The sequence below is a fragment of the Rhincodon typus genome, chromosome 31 (genome assembly GCF_021869965.1).
Source record: "Rhincodon typus isolate 14 chromosome 31, sRhiTyp1.1, whole genome shotgun sequence".
NCBI lineage: Eukaryota > Metazoa > Chordata > Chondrichthyes > Orectolobiformes > Rhincodontidae > Rhincodon > Rhincodon typus.
The window spans coordinates 17,508,993-17,524,652 of record NC_063362.1 but is presented as its reverse complement, the minus strand read 5'-3'; the positions used below and the strand labels follow the sequence as shown (position 1 = coordinate 17,524,652).

Below are 15,660 nucleotides of genomic sequence, written 5' to 3'. Positions count from 1 at the left end.
CATCCAGCCCTGCACCTTGTTGACTTGCATTTATTTGGTCTGTTTAATATAAGAAAATATTCCAAAGTAATTTGCAAAAACAAATAAGACAAAATTTGACATCAGACTACATAAATTATTTGGGCAATTAACAAAAAAGCTTGCATAATGACTTGGTTTGTAAAGAGCACCCTAACAGAGGCAAGAACATTTGGCTGAGATCAGGTATAAAACCAGAATTGATCCCAGAACTATCCAAGTTAGTAGGATACACTGACTTGAGTGTTTACTCCTTCAACTGTTGGGCAAAAGACTAAGCAGTGCACACCCGTTCACAGGTTGGAAAGGATGTTCTACTGTGAAGGACAATATACCACGGAACTGAGAAGTTGTTGGCAGGAATTTAGTGCAATGTTTAATTATGGGAAATCATTGTAAAAGGACGTGCTTATGCTGAGGACGCATCCTGGAGGGGCTCCAGTATCAAGTATTATTGTGGAAGAGGTGCAGTTACCTACCCTCACTGATTGTGGCCTGTGGGTCAGAAAGCTGAGGATCCATTTGCAGAGGGCAGAGCCAAGATCAAGGTCACAGAGTTTTGAGATCAGTCTGGACAGGATAATGGTGTTGAAGGCAGAGCTGAAATTGATGAGCAGGAGTCTGACGTAGGTGTCTTTGTCATCCAGATGTTCCAGGGATAGTGCAGGGCTAGGGATATGGCATCCTCTGTGGACCTGTTACATCGGTTGGCAAATTGTAGAGGATCGAGGCAGGTTGGGAGACTGGAGTTGATGTGGGCCATGACCAGCCTCTTGAAGCACTTCATGATTATTGAAGTCAGAGCCACTGGGCGTTAGTCATTAAGGCACGTTGCATGTGCTTTCTTAGGTACGGGGATGACGGTGGCCTTCTTGAAACAGGTGGGGACTTCAGCTTGTAGGAGGGAGAGGTCGAAGATGTTGGTGAAGACCTCCACCAGTTGGTCCGCACAGGATCTGGATGTTTGGCCGGGGACACCGCCCGGGCCCATCGCTTTCCTTGGGTTGACTCCCAGGAAGACCGGTCTGACATTTGGAGCAGTGACGGAGGAACAGGTATGTCTGGGCTGTCAGGGCAGGCATCACTGCGCAGTTGGCAGTTTGCTCAAACTGAGCATGGAAAGCATTGAGTGCGTGAGGGAGGAATGTGCCTTTTGTCCAGTATCTTGCTCTACTTCATTTGAATCCCGTAATGTGGTTTAGGCCTCACCATAGGCGGCGGGAGTCTGTTCGGCAGTTTTGAGCCTCTAGCTTGATCCGGTACTGCCTCTTGGCTTTGCAGAGGTCACGTGCCTGGATTTCTTGTATTGCTCTGGGTCATCTGACTTGAATGCTGCACATCTGGTCTTCAGTAGGGATTTCCTGGTTCATCCAAAGTTTACAGTTGGGAAACACTCGGATTGACTTCTTTGGTACTCAGTCCTCCACACATTTGTTAACAAAGTCCATGATGGTGGTAGCATACTCATCGAGGTTTGCCGCTGAGCACTTGAACACGGACCAGTCCACCGATTCCAAGCAGTCTCCGAGACGGTCTTCCACAGCCTTGGACCAGCACTGTACTTCCTTTTGTGAAGGATTCTCCAGTTTCAGCTTCTGCTTGTAAGCTGGGAGGAGGAACACAGCGCTGTGATCTGATTTTCTGAAGTGTGGGCAGGGGATGGAGCAGTAGGCATCTTACTTGGTTGTGTGGCAGTGACCCTGAATGTTCGATCCTTTGGTGGGGCAGCAGATGTGTTGGTGCTACTTTGGCAGCACCATCTGGAGGTCGGCTTGGTTGAAGTCGCCAGCCGCAATGAATAGGGCATCAGAGAATTTTGTCTCCAGAGTGTTTGTGGTGGTGTAAATCATGTCTAGGGCATTCTTCACATCCGCATGGCATTGTATGTAGACTGCTGTCAGAATGGCAGAGGTGAACTCTCGTGGTAGGTAGTAGGGATAGCATTTTACTGTAAGGTACTCTAGATCCGGGGAGCGGTGTCTTGCCAGGGTCACTACATCCGAGCACCGGGAAGTGTTGTTCAGGAAGCATACCCCACCACCCTTTGCCTTATCAGTGGACGCTATGTGGTCCATGCGGTGTATGGAGAATCCGTCGACTTGTAGGGTGCAGTCGGGAATGGCAGAGGATGGGCCAAGACTCCGTGAAGCAGAGCACACAACAGTCTCTCGGTTCCCTCTGGTAGGAAAGACTAGATTTGAGCCCTCATTTCAGCCAAATCGATCCTGCAGCAGTTAGAAGGAGGGGCAAATCCCTGCCTTACAGTTTAACAATCATTTCCTTCATCAACTTAAATCTCAATCCTTAATTTTTCAGCCATGGTCAGTGTGTCCTGAATGAGACTCTGCATCACCTCTTATTTTTCCTAGTTCCTGGAGTTCCTTCTCTGGCACTATTTTTCATATGAGCCTGCGAAACAGATGAAATCTTCTCGCATATGCTTTATTCATTTAGATATAGTGCCTTACATTTCATTTTATTTGCTACTACTGCATGCATGGTCCTTACTCACTGATGCAGTTACTGTCAAAAGACAAGTGTGACAGGAGGAGGTGCTGTTAAATAATGTGTGTAACTTGTTGGCTTTATTGAAATCATATGGTTCCCATGATTTCAGTGCAAAACAAATCCCCCTGTGTGTTAATTTTACTGTGCTAGTTATTATCAAGTTAATGTTATCCAAATCGGGACCTGTTATTCTCGCTGTAAATGCTGCCAGACGAGCTGAGTTTCTGCAGCACTCTCTGTTTTGTTTCAGATTTCCAGTATCCTATGGTTAGTTAGGGTGATTTAAATATTGATCTGTTTAATATTCGTTATTAAATTAAAGCCTGTAGCTTATTATTATGCTAATGCATCACCAGTTAACACCAATTATTATCCATTGCTAATCATATACAATTTCATACTAGTTATTATCCAGTTATGTGATTATCAGTTTTGTGGTTATCATGTGGAAAATGACACCCTATGTGACTGTGACAAAGGCCCCTCTTCTCAATCTATCAGCAGGCTTTGACAAAGTTGACCACAACATGCTCCTCCAAAGACCGTGCACTGATATTTGATTGAGTGGGACTGCTCTCATTTTGTTCCACTTTCATCTATTTAACCATAGCCGGAGTATGACTTGTAATGACTTCTGTCTTGCTGCTGCACTGTTACATCTGGTAACACCTAGAAGATCCATCCTTGACCCCTATCTATTTTTTCATGTACGTGCTACTGTCTTGGTTATAAATAACATTGTTATTGTCACAGATGACACCCAGCTCTATCACAACACCATCTTTTTCAGTTCCTGTACTGTTACTAAATTAACGGACTACTCATCTCGTATCCAGTATCAGATAAAAAGGCATTCAAATTAAATATTGGGAAGACTTGAACCCATTGTTGTTGGTCTCTGCTCCAATCCCAATTTACTGACTCTGCCTCCTTTTCTGGCACCAGTCTGTGATTTAGCCAGTCTGTTTGCAACCTTAGTGTGATATATGATGCAAGATGAGTTTTCATTCACATATTGTGCCATAACTATAACCTCTTATTTCTCCCTCTGTATTGTGCACCAACTTCACACTTGTATCAGCTTATCTCCTGCAGAAGCTCTTATTCATATTTTTGTCACCTCCAGATAACTATTTCAATGTACTCTCTGCTTATCTCCCTGCATAAACTTAAGATCATTCAAAACCCTGCTGCTTTTGTCTTGTCTTGCATCATGTTGTGTTCACCCATCACCTCTGCTTACCAGTCTACGTTGGCTCCTGTTCAAATAGCATCTTGATTTTAAAACTCTTATTCTTGTTTTTAGATCTCTATGGCCTCATCTTCTGTATCCCTGTAATCTCCTGCAGCCTCGCAACCTTCTGAGATAGCTGTACTGCTCTAATTCTTACCACTGGATCATCCCTGACTTTAAATACTCCCAACATTGCCTTCAGTGCTGGAGTGCTGGGTGCTGAGGGCTGAAATACTCTCCCTACCTTTCTCTACCTCTCTATTGTTGTCCTGCTTTAAGACACTCCTTCAACTAATCTCTATGACCAAGCTTCTGGTCATCTGACCTAACATCTCCTTTTGTGCCTCAATACAATATATTCTGTTCTATAATATTTCTGTGAAGTACAGGGTGATTTTCTATTACATTAAAGGCACTGTATTGATGTAAGTTATTTGTACCTTTTGATATTTTGAATAGTTATACTTTCAGAAATCTCCTGTCACAGTTCTGTGATGTATATATATAATGGGAGAGTTTGAAGGTCACACACAAGGGTTAATCTGTGTCCATCAGCAGTGATCAAACACTAGCAATTCTTTGGCATCTGAGGAAGTACTTTCTGTCTCACATATGCATACAGACACATACTCAGCTCGAGACCACATTCAGTGCCCTTAATGAAAGCATTTTACTTTCAACTTTTCTTTTTATTGGGTTCGTGTGGGGAGATATTGATGGGAGTTGGTTAATCTGTCAATCAAAGAACTTTTGTTTGTAGTAAATATGCTGAGAAGTACGAAGTCCTGTAATTAAGCAGTGCTGTAAGGGCTTGCAGAAATCTGGTGCTGGGCTGGGAATTGATGAGAAAGTGGCGCAGAATGGATGGTGGGAAATTGATGGAGGGGAAAATCAGCTGCCTGTTTTACACTCACCGAGTTTTTCTTTTCCATTAAATTTGGTACCCAAGATTAACTTCAAGTCCCAAATGTTCAGCATGTCAATGAGATTTGATGCAAATTAATGTGTACGTTAAAATTGGATTCTTGAGAGCTGTTAATGTAAATCAGATTTACGAACTGAAACTATGCAGAATGTCATTTTATCCACATGGATTTGAAGGGAGGTGTTCACGCTTCAGATTCTTTTTTCGTGTGAGGAATGTAACAGGAGGTATTTTAGCATTAAATATTTAAAACGCTGAAAGAAATTCTATAAAACCAAGGAAAAGAGGCAGAAACTGAAATCAAGGAACTCGTGTATTTAAGGTGAAGCAATGTCTGGATGGGAGATTAATTAAAGGTACTGTTCCTTTATCAAGAGCAGTTTATGCAATTCATCTTTCATCTTTCAAGGAATGTGGGTATCACCAGCAATGCCAGCAATTATTGCCATCAACAAATGGTGGTGAGCTGCCAGCTGGAAATGCTGTGGTCCTTGTGGTGAGGCACACCTGCATTGCTATGAGGGAGGGAGTTCCAAGATATTCATCCAGCAACAGTGAAGAAATAGCAATGCTTTTTCAAGTCAGGCTAGCTTGTGAATGGAAGGGACCCTGGAGGTGATAGTGATCATTTTTGTGCCAGATACCTTTGTTCTTCTAAATGTTAGGAGTTATGGGTTTGAAAGGTGCAGTCCTAGCAGTTTTGCTGCAGTGTATCTTATAGATGGTGCACATGACTGCAAATGGTGACAGCAGTGGAGCATGTGAATGTTTCAGCTTGCTGATTGCAACCAACTACTTTTCTAAACACTGATTACACTAAGAAATATGAAGCAATTTAGCCTGGAATGATGCATCTGGTGAGCTGCAACCAGGCTGAGGAAGGGCTGCTCTCTAAAATTAATCAAAGCAGTGCCATGCGCTGCCCTCTTCTTGAGTGATGTGATAATCCAGGAATGGCCTGGTCTCTTTAATATGCATGCAGGTATTCACAATGCCAACTCAGTTGAGAAAGACAGTATTACACAAACGTTGCACTGTCACAGCGGGGAGTATTTAAGGGAGTCAGAGGTGCCTTATTTTGGATAAAGTATTAAACAGAGGCTCTATCTGTGTTCTTGGGTTGACATTAAAAACCCAAATGTGTATTCTGAGCAGTACAGAGCAGGTAGGTCCCAGGAACAAAAACAAGCTGCTGGAAGCTCAGCAGGTCTGGCAGTATCTGTGAAAAATAAAATCAGAGTTAATATTTCGGGTCTGGTGACCTTTCCTCAGAAAAGTCCCAGGTTTAGTTCCTCGTCTGTACTGAATTGGATAATTGAAGCTGGGACTCCTACTCCTACAGTTAGCCTCCTCACCCTTGTGTGACAGAGGAGAAAATCACTCTGGATTTCATCTGCTCATTGGTGATTTTATGCAGCAAAATGTATTGATGCAGGGATTGGTTAAGGAGAGGACCAAACTTCAGTATGATGGCTTGATATTTGAATAGTCTGCCTGTTCTCACCTTCTGGCCTCACACAGAAAAGTGCACTATTGATGAGAGTCAGCTCCATCAGGAAAGGAGGGAATCTGAACCAAGTAAACTGATTTCCCTGTGAAAGTCAGCACTTCAGGAAAGAAGTAGAAAAAAGTTGAGCAATAAAGAAGTCAAATTTTGAAATCAAAACACCATGAATTGGAATGTGACCTTGGCATAAACAAAAATTAGGCTGTGGCAGGGAGGGGGTTAATTCCAAAGCTGGGCAGAACAGTACCTGTTGATACAAAATGGTGCTTTACTTTTGGTTGGCGCTTATTCAGTCCTCCATAATAATAAGGTGCCTGAGGCAGGCATTGACGGTCCACAGGAGTGGTGGGGGGTGGGGGGCGGGGGGCAGAGGGCAGAGAGAGAGAGAGAGAGAGAGAGAGAGAGAGAAAGCCAGGCAGAGAGGGGAGGGGGGAATAATTTGCATGTGCTCTTGCTATTGGATTCTCATCGACTGTTGCGACTACCCCTCACTGCCTGAGGAACAGAAGATCTCTGTCCGTGGAATATTTTCATTGTATTACAGGTACATAAGCTGTGCAGGCACAGCCGGTTCTGTGGACTGTTTGTGTAAAATTAGCATGCTTACCTCTCGCTTTCATCTCTGGGAAGTTGCTCTGCTTCTTTACAGTAAGTAATTTATAATGTACATGATAGAGAATGTAGAGTAGTCTAGGCTGTTTCAATCACTGTTCCAACTCAGATTTTCTGTATTAATATTGATTAACTATTGAAGTGTACTCATCAGTGGGTATTTTGTTGCCAGGCTGTGCCCAGCTAGCCTTTATGGCCATATGGCGATATGTAAACTTGATGTCTCATTAAACAGATCCATTGCTCCCAAAATTTGTGATTTTTCAGGCATAACTTAAGCAGAACTTAAGCAGTTAAGCTGTCGTTGTTTATTGATTCACCATATCACTGCTGTTCCTGGGATTCAGTTGAGTACGTTAAGAGTAAATTATCTGCATCCGGCTGTTGATGTGGGACAATTATTTAAAGTGAATTACTAGGTTCAAAATTTAAAATTCTTCAATGAGGTTCTGACTAACTCTGGCACTCTGCTGCTGTGCCAGCCATTGCCTCTGGCTGACGATACATCAAGTGGATGTCTAAGAACTTCAAGATTGGCCACTATCATATCCTGCCACTGAAGCAATGTGTTAATTTATTTTGATAATGTAGCTTTTACAAACAGTCCCTTTTAAAACAAAAATCAGAGGGGAAAGCAGGAGGAAATCACTGAATGATCACAGATACTGAGCAGAATGCAATACTGAATCATATTTCATACAACAAAGAAGTAGGGTTACCACATATTTGCATATTTATTGGATAATCGCCAACTCCCTATTTACCTGGAATCTCACCACTCACTATTACCTGTACCACCATTGTTATCTATCTGTAGTAATGCAGGATAACTTAAAGTAATGTTAAATGGGTTAGCTGCAAGTATGTAAAACAAAACTTCTGTGATGATAAAACTCAGTAATTCTTTGTTCTGAAGAGAAATATGTTCTATCCCCCAGAATTTGGGTTTTAACAGCAAACTGGATGCTCTCATGCAATGGCACAGTGTGATTTGCATGCCTCCTCCATATCTGTGAGCGCCAGTTATCAGGAGAAGGTATCAGGGCCTATCATTTCCTTTACATCTTCAGCCCCCATTACTTGGCTGATTTCAAGTTTGCTGTTGATGTAGGGTTGACCTCCATCTGACCCAAATCCTAAATTGTTTTCAGTTTCATTCTTGTGGATAGTTTGATATTGTATGTTAGGTAGCTTTCCTGGCATTGTGCAACATCTGCTGTTCGAACTGCATCCCAATGGCTGGATTCATTATCTCATCACATAGTAAGACACTGTGTCACACAGACCAGCAAGGTTCCAGCTGTCATTCCAACAGTCCTATTACCTCAGCTAGAGGAATCCATTGATGCTACAATTGATCTCCGTGTCCCTGGATTAGACAAGGGTAAATCAGCTAAGGTTGCTGCTCTCAAATACACCCCAATCAGTGAGCATGTCTTTGCGTAAGAGGGACAAGTTCCAATTCAGGGATGTAGTTAAGGTGAATTGTAGTGGCAGAGATTGGAAATAATGATGTAACTTTCTCACAGATTGTGGCTGTCACCATTCAAGGGCTAGCATACAGCTACGGCGTGGCAAATGATGCCCAACAGAATCTTTGGAAGGAACAGCGGATTTACCACTTTCCCCTGAAGTAGTCTTGGAGCTGCCGTGGATCTGTTTTGCCTTCTGTACCAGTAAAATATTTCTGTATTGTGCGTAGGGGATTACAGATGACCTATCCCTTCAGGGATTAAGCCACACTTGGAACAGGAGACGGACTGTAGCTCCCTCGTATGCTTGGTACAAGGACGTGTTGTGATACCAGCGATGGTTACGTCTAGGTTCTGGCAGTGCTTTGGAAGAAACAGGCAGAGACTGGAGTCCACACAATGCTCATCTCAACTGAATCGAGGCCTCCAATCTGGCCGCTCCCTATTGAAACCACTGCAGCCAGTGCAATGCTTTCCTGAGCTGCCGCCCCGGGTTTACCAGTGTAGGTATAAAATGGCTAAAGAAAGATATGGTGTCAACCATGACACACTCTAGGGAGGATCCTGTCCAAAGCGTACAAGAATGAGCCAGCTATTGGCAGGATCAACTGGCACAAGGGAGGATGGATTGGCCCATTGCTGTCCTGGTTGTATTCCTTTATTGTTCAGTTATTGCAAAACAAACAAAGCTGTATTTAGATTTGAACAATTTTCGTCTGTCCAATGTCTAAAAATGAAAATTATGAAATACCTCACAAGATGACATTTCCAACTTCTCCCTGATCTGCACACTTAGCTTAACTCCCTACCTCTACTCTTCCCTCAGTCTGGCTTCATCCCAGCCTTGCCCCACTCTCATCACTTTAATCCTATTACCATCAATCTTATTTTACCCCATCCAAATCTGAAATTAATGTAACCAAGCCTCCCTCCTTGTCACTAAGTCACCTGGTTTCTGCAAGCTGTCTTGCATTTTCTGTTCCACTCCCTGCTCTGGTCTCCTGTCTAACAGACACTGACTTACTGAGTACAACTTCACAGGCTTCACCTGCTTTACCATCCGTGTCAACTTCACACATGCCTGTCAATGTAGTGAAGTACTAGCAGACTATTAAGTGATCATAACTGAATCATGTACTATCTTCAAATGTACTGTTCCTGCCTTATTTCTCTCTCCTCCCTAACCACCTGGTGCTGAGGTCAATTATTACCCCGACTATCACTCTGTGTGGAACCAATTTGTTCCACTCAAAGTGGATATGGAGCCTAATACTTTGTGACCTGTCAGTCTCCACTACAAAGTTACCAGGGAGCTGAGAAAACTGAATTTACCAATGCTTCACTCTAGCATCAGTACACAATGCACACTGGAGCCCTTTTATATGTTCGATATTCAAGTATTTCATAAAGAAAGGAAATTGCAGTGCAGTCGTCACTGGTCAGTTTTAATTAGGTGGCAGCACAGTCATAAATATTTTATATGAGGAATCAGTGCGAGTTGCAGCAGGAGTGGCTACAGAGAGCCGTTCAGTCATAGCCACTGGGGTTTATTCTTGCCACCTGTCTAAATTGGAGTGGGCAGACAGTGGGACACTTAAGAATATTTGCTCTGTTGATGAAAAAATAACCGCTCAGGTCTTAGCAGGATTGACAGGTTAGTTCTATGTTAAGGAGACAGCTTTTTTTGATATTAATATTGAGTCATTATTTTGCTCCATATCTGTCCCACTGGCGATTTTGCTCTGAATCTGCAGTAGGCTAATGCGAATATGGAACATGCTATCACAGGGAGTACAGACAAATAGCATTTTGCATTCAAAGGAAATCTAAATAAACACATGATGGAGGAAGAAACAGAAGGATATGCTGATTGGGTTAGACGTAGAGAGGTAGGAGGAGGTTGATGTGGAGCATGATCGCTGGCATCAACAGGCTAAATGAATAACCTTTCTCAGTCTGGAAACATAGTGTGATAGATTATTGTTTTTCGAGTATCATGAGGCAGAAATGTGATCAGCGATTTATGTTCTCATGCAATCATCTTAACAGTCCCTTTGCACACACGAACTGATGGATTCATGCCTAGGTATACCTGGAGTGATGCCTGTGAGGGTGTTACGTTCTGGTATGTGTACACTCTACATGATAACTGGTGCCAGGGATGACATGATGCTCTTTAGTGGTTCTGCCCTGCCTGGTGAAATACTGAGCCTAGCAGCACTGACAGAATTGGTAACACAGGAAATTTGTACAGTTTCTCAGCAGCCTTCTGTCACACGGTTTGCAAAAGCAAAATCCAACAAGAGTGAAAATGATTGCCAAAGAATCAAAAAGCCTTTCATTCCTTGCCTAAGTGCTGGCATTAGAAAGATAAGAAAACCAAACTGTTATGCTTTCTAAAATTTCATCAAGTTGTTTTGAGAAAGTGTCCCAAGTCCCAAATTTCCCAGGTCTTCATTCACAAAAGCCTCCCCCTTCTAATGAGTACAAGAGATTTTTGGGACCTCATTCTCCGTCCTTTCCAATACAATATTGGGTCCTTTTGCAGCAAAGTATGTGTTCGTGCTTCCAGCAGTTTTTGAGACCAGGTCCCAAAACAGTCCAGCCAGTGTGAGAGTCTGCTGGCACTCATAGTGTAATAGGGCAGAGCATGTGACCATCACAATGGGAAATGTTGACACCAGATGTTAAGTGACAACTGTGAGCAGAAATCCTGGTTAAAAAGAGAGGAAGGATCTGAGGTGTTTGTTGCTGACACATTACTTCTCCCTATGATGCTGCTCTTCAGTACACCTTCCCAATTACTCTCCTTCTCTCTTTCTTTGCTGCTTTTCTTATCCCTGTTCCCATTCTCCCTCTCACTGCTCAAACATTTATTCAGAGTGCACTTGAACCTTTATAACTATCTGAAATGGCGCTTCTTGAGCTTTTGTCAGTCTTTGGAAGATACAACAGCATGCGAACTGCTATATAGACAAATAGAAATGAATGTGAGCAGTTGCATTTTTTTCTAGAAAGGAGGAGTCTGAGGTGTGACGAGAGAGGCCTTCAAGATTATGAGAGTGTTTGATAGGTGCACAGATGATGTTTGCACTTGCAGGTATGATCAGATTTAGGAACCATCCCTATAAGATCATCTTAATAGGGAATTCAAGGAAAATTTCTTTGCCTAAAGAATTATTCAAATGTTGAACTCGGAATCACAGAAAAAAACCGTTAAGGCTGTCATTTCTGTGTCAGCTCTCCAAATGAGCAATTCACCAATGCCATTCTCCTATCTTAATAATCCAATGGCATCCTGAATTACTTGGTTATACCTACCTGTATCACACTGTCAGGCAGCATATTCCGCAAGGGATTGGTTCTAGTTAATAGCATACATGCATGTGTGGGGAATCTAGGATTAATGAGGGAGAATGTATTAGAAGGATGTGTTGAGCAAAGTTAGAAGAAAAAGCATGAGAAGAGGCTTATGAGGAGCATAAATGTTGTATGGACTTTTGTATTCATGATGTGTGTAGAAAGGATATATGTAGATATATAGACTGTATAATACTATTTAATGTAAGCATCCTTTTTTGTGTAAGGGTATTATGAACCAGACTAAACACCCTCAAAATATATTAAGAAGGTAGTCTAGGTTGTAACTTCCTCTTATTTTACAAGTAAGTCTAAGGTGTTGTATTCTGGATGCAATTTGATTGATCAAACTACCAGGCTTGAAATAAGACACACTTTATTCATTGACTATAATTAAAATACAGATAAAAAATAAAAAGACAAAAGAATTGGCTTAACTGTAACTATTGAAATGCTTAATAAGATAATATATATTAACTATTAATGTTAACTGTTTCATGTTCCAATATAGTAACATCTCAAAAACACACCCTTGGCAAAGCCAAATTCAGAAAAATAGATCATCTCATATGCAATTCTAGGAGCAGGAAGAGAGCCCCAGCTTTTAGCTGTAACAAAGAGAGGAATCAGAGCTTCCACATCCAGCTTCAAGATCCCAGCAATTGCGACTGAAGGCAAAAACTAAAAAAAATCCTGGTTCTTTGGGAGTTTGACCACCACCACCCCCCGCCCCCACTCCTTCAGGCTGCTTCTATTGTTCCAACTTTAAAGAAGAACCTAAGGCCTCACAAGCTGTTTACTTTATTGGCTTTGGAGCAGACTGCTTGTTGCCTCTGTCTCAATCTTCTTTATTTAAAAAAAAACAAGACAAAATACAACTGTTAAAGCCAGACTATCGTCACAAAGGGTGCAACATTTCTAAGGCTTTTGAGCATCTCTGATGAACTCATTTAGTCAATAGGCGGCAATGGGTAATGTACTCAATACTGATTAGGAGTCTACTCCTTTTGTTGGACTTTTTGGATGTTATTTCACTGAAACACTTGAATCTCTCTTAGAATAAGTGGAAATAAATCATGAATTATAATTCTTCTAACATTATGGCACTTGTCCCACAGTTCCACGAGTAAATGGACACACTAAAACAGATCGGCATCGGAATGCAGGTGGCTATGAGAGTGCTTCCACAGTGATGAGCAGCGAGCTGGACTCGAGCAGCTTCATTGACTCAGATGATGACAACACTAGCAGGTAGGAGCAAAGGTGATGCAGGTACATGTAGTAGAACAAACAAAATATGTTATCATACATCAGCTATACAGCAATGCATCATACACATAAGAGGACAGATGATGTATTTATTATAGTTAGGACAAAGGTGATGCATTGTACATTGGAATGAAAGGTTATGCAATTTTTGGGGAGGAAACTGGATGATCTATCGCCTGACAGCCTTGCCATTCTGATGAGGACAGAATGAAGGTGATTACTTCTATTCATATCTGGGATGCTGTGCCCCATGTCATGTTGTCTCCAGTTAGATTTGTTATTGGCCTCTGGTTTTACAGATCAACCTTTTTGTATCGTACAGAAATTCAATTGCAGACGCAGTGTTATTTTGTGACAAGAAGTATTTGTTTTATTGCAGACAGTGAGGTTACTCTGGTTACTTCAATAACCTCCTTGAACATGACTGTAACCATTGATAGATTATTCATCCATGACCTTGCTGGAATCATTGACTTGTTCACATATCCTTGCCTATCATTTGTCCTTGATTGTGTTGCAGTCTGAAACCACTCGTAACTCTTCTCGCTGATTGTATCCTCTTACCAAAGTTTATTCCATGTTTCTTATATAACCTCCAGGATCTCCCAACAATCCCTGGTCTTCTTCATGTACCTGCTCCCCATTGGCAGTATCATTTTCAGATATGTCAGTTTCTGTATGTACGTTAACAATCATCACCTCCTCGCCACAAACCTTTCCTGATGTCTTCCTGTCACTTATTTTCAATCTGCTTCTACCACACCCAGTTCTGTTACCCAGTCTGCGGAACAACAAACCAGCTCGGCGAGCCAACTAACCACAACATCCACAACCCGAGCTACAAATTTACTCTAAAACCTTACAGTTTTGAATCAATCATAAGTTGTTATTTTAAATATTGGAAAGATTGAAGCCATTGATTTTAGCCTGACTATAAACTCTGTAACCCATTTCCAACTGCAATTCTTTTCTTAACGTGTATTTAAGTTTGTTTGCAACCTCAAATTCTACTTGATCCTGAACTTCTGTCACTGTATCCTCCCAATCATCCACCTACTTCCACCTCTGTAATGTCACCCATCTCCATCTCTACCTCAGCCTGTCTGCTATAAAAATGCTCAGCCAGGCATTTGTCACCTCCACACTCCTCTATTCCATTGCCATCTTGTCCAACATCCTATACATAACCCTCAATAAACTTCAGCTCATCCTAAATTCTGGTTACCGGTGTCCTATCCTATACTAAATCCCACATGCTCATCTCTGCTAGGGACACTCAGGCCCACTGGCTCCTGGCCCCCGGCCCCCAATTGCCTTCCATTTAAAACTTTCATATTTGGGTTAAATCCTTTCATTGTCCCCTTCATCCTATCTTTGTAATCTCTTCTGGCTCAAAAACCACCTCCCCCCTTATTTTGGTTCTTTAACTCTGCTTGTGTATTTCCCTGTGTGCTGTCACCCAAAGGAGAGGTGGTGACATAGCGGTAATGTCACTGGACTAGCAACCTAGATCCCCAGGCTAATGTTCTGGGGACATGGGCTTGAATCCTACCATGGCAGGTGGTAAAATTTGAATTCAATGAAATCTAGAATAAAGAACTGGCTAATGGTGACATGAACCATTGCTGCTTATTGTAAAATTTCATCTGATTAATTTTATTTTGTCTGGCTTACATGTGACTCCAGACCACAGCAATGTGTTTGACATTTACAAAAACAGAAGTTGCTGGAAAAGCTCAGCAGGTCTGGCAGCGTCTCTGAAGAAAAATCAGAGTTAACGTTTCGGGTCCAGTGACCCTTCCAGCAACTTCTGTTTGTGTTCCTGATTTACTGCATCTGCAGTTCTTTCAGTTTTTATTTAGTGTTTGACACTTTACTGCCTGCTGTGCAATAAATGCCACTCTGGTCAACAATGCTCAGATGTAATGAATGAATAATTTAAAAAAAAAAGCCCACACTCTTCAACTCCACATCCCTTTCCTCTTTTAAGATCCTCTGTAAACCCAGCTGTTTGACCAAGCTTCAGTTTTATTTTATATTATTTGTGCAATGTCTTGGCCATTTTGTTAAGGACAGTCTATAGTTGTATCATTGCTGCTGTAAAAACACCTTACTATTGACGGAGAAACTGCAAATTGTATTGAGAAAAATCAATGATATTTACTTTGGAAGAATGAAAATTAACCATGAGTTAACATGGTTAACATGGATGAAGCAATATTCCATGTTGATCCGTTAAAACTTTACTTCAGTGTCTTTTAATGGTATTATGAAAGGATTCCCGTTGTGCTTATTAGGTCACTGGGTCACTTCCTCTCAGATTCTGCCTGATTATGTTGAGTTGCATTCTTTTATCTCTTCACTTTGTTGAATTTTTCCTCCCCTTCTCTGCTGAAGATGTTCACTTGAACTCGGAGCCTAGTGATAATGGACCTGTCCACTGGTCAGAAAGTCAAAGGCAGCCCTGCCCTGTTATTGGGTTGATCTGATTTTATGTGTGGGCAATTAGCTGCCTGCTATTGGGGTCCTGACCTTTTAAGAGGATGGCAGGATGTCATGACTGGTGTACCACCGGGATAAGTGCTGGAACTTCAACTCTTTTCAATTGATAAAAATGATTTGGATATAGGGATCAAAGGTATGGCAGCTGAATTTGCTGATGATGCAAAGGTAGGTAGGAAAGTGATAGTAGGAACTGCCGATGCTGAAGAATCTGAGATAACAAGGTGTAGAGCTGGATGAACACAGCAGGCCA

General features: G+C 41.9%; 1 protein-coding gene across 2 annotated transcripts in view; it reads left to right on the top strand.

The window, feature by feature from the left end:
* The window catches only part of LOC109924488 (segment polarity protein dishevelled homolog DVL-1), a 103,710-nt gene that overhangs the window by 63,223 nt on the left and 24,827 nt on the right, over nucleotides 1-15,660 (top strand). For both annotated transcript variants that reach the window (XM_048615151.1, XM_048615149.1), the window contains exon 5: nucleotides 12,755-12,887. In XM_048615151.1, coding sequence (XP_048471108.1) covers nucleotides 12,755-12,887 — 133 coding nt within the window. The remainder of the gene's footprint in view (nucleotides 1-12,754; nucleotides 12,888-15,660) is intronic.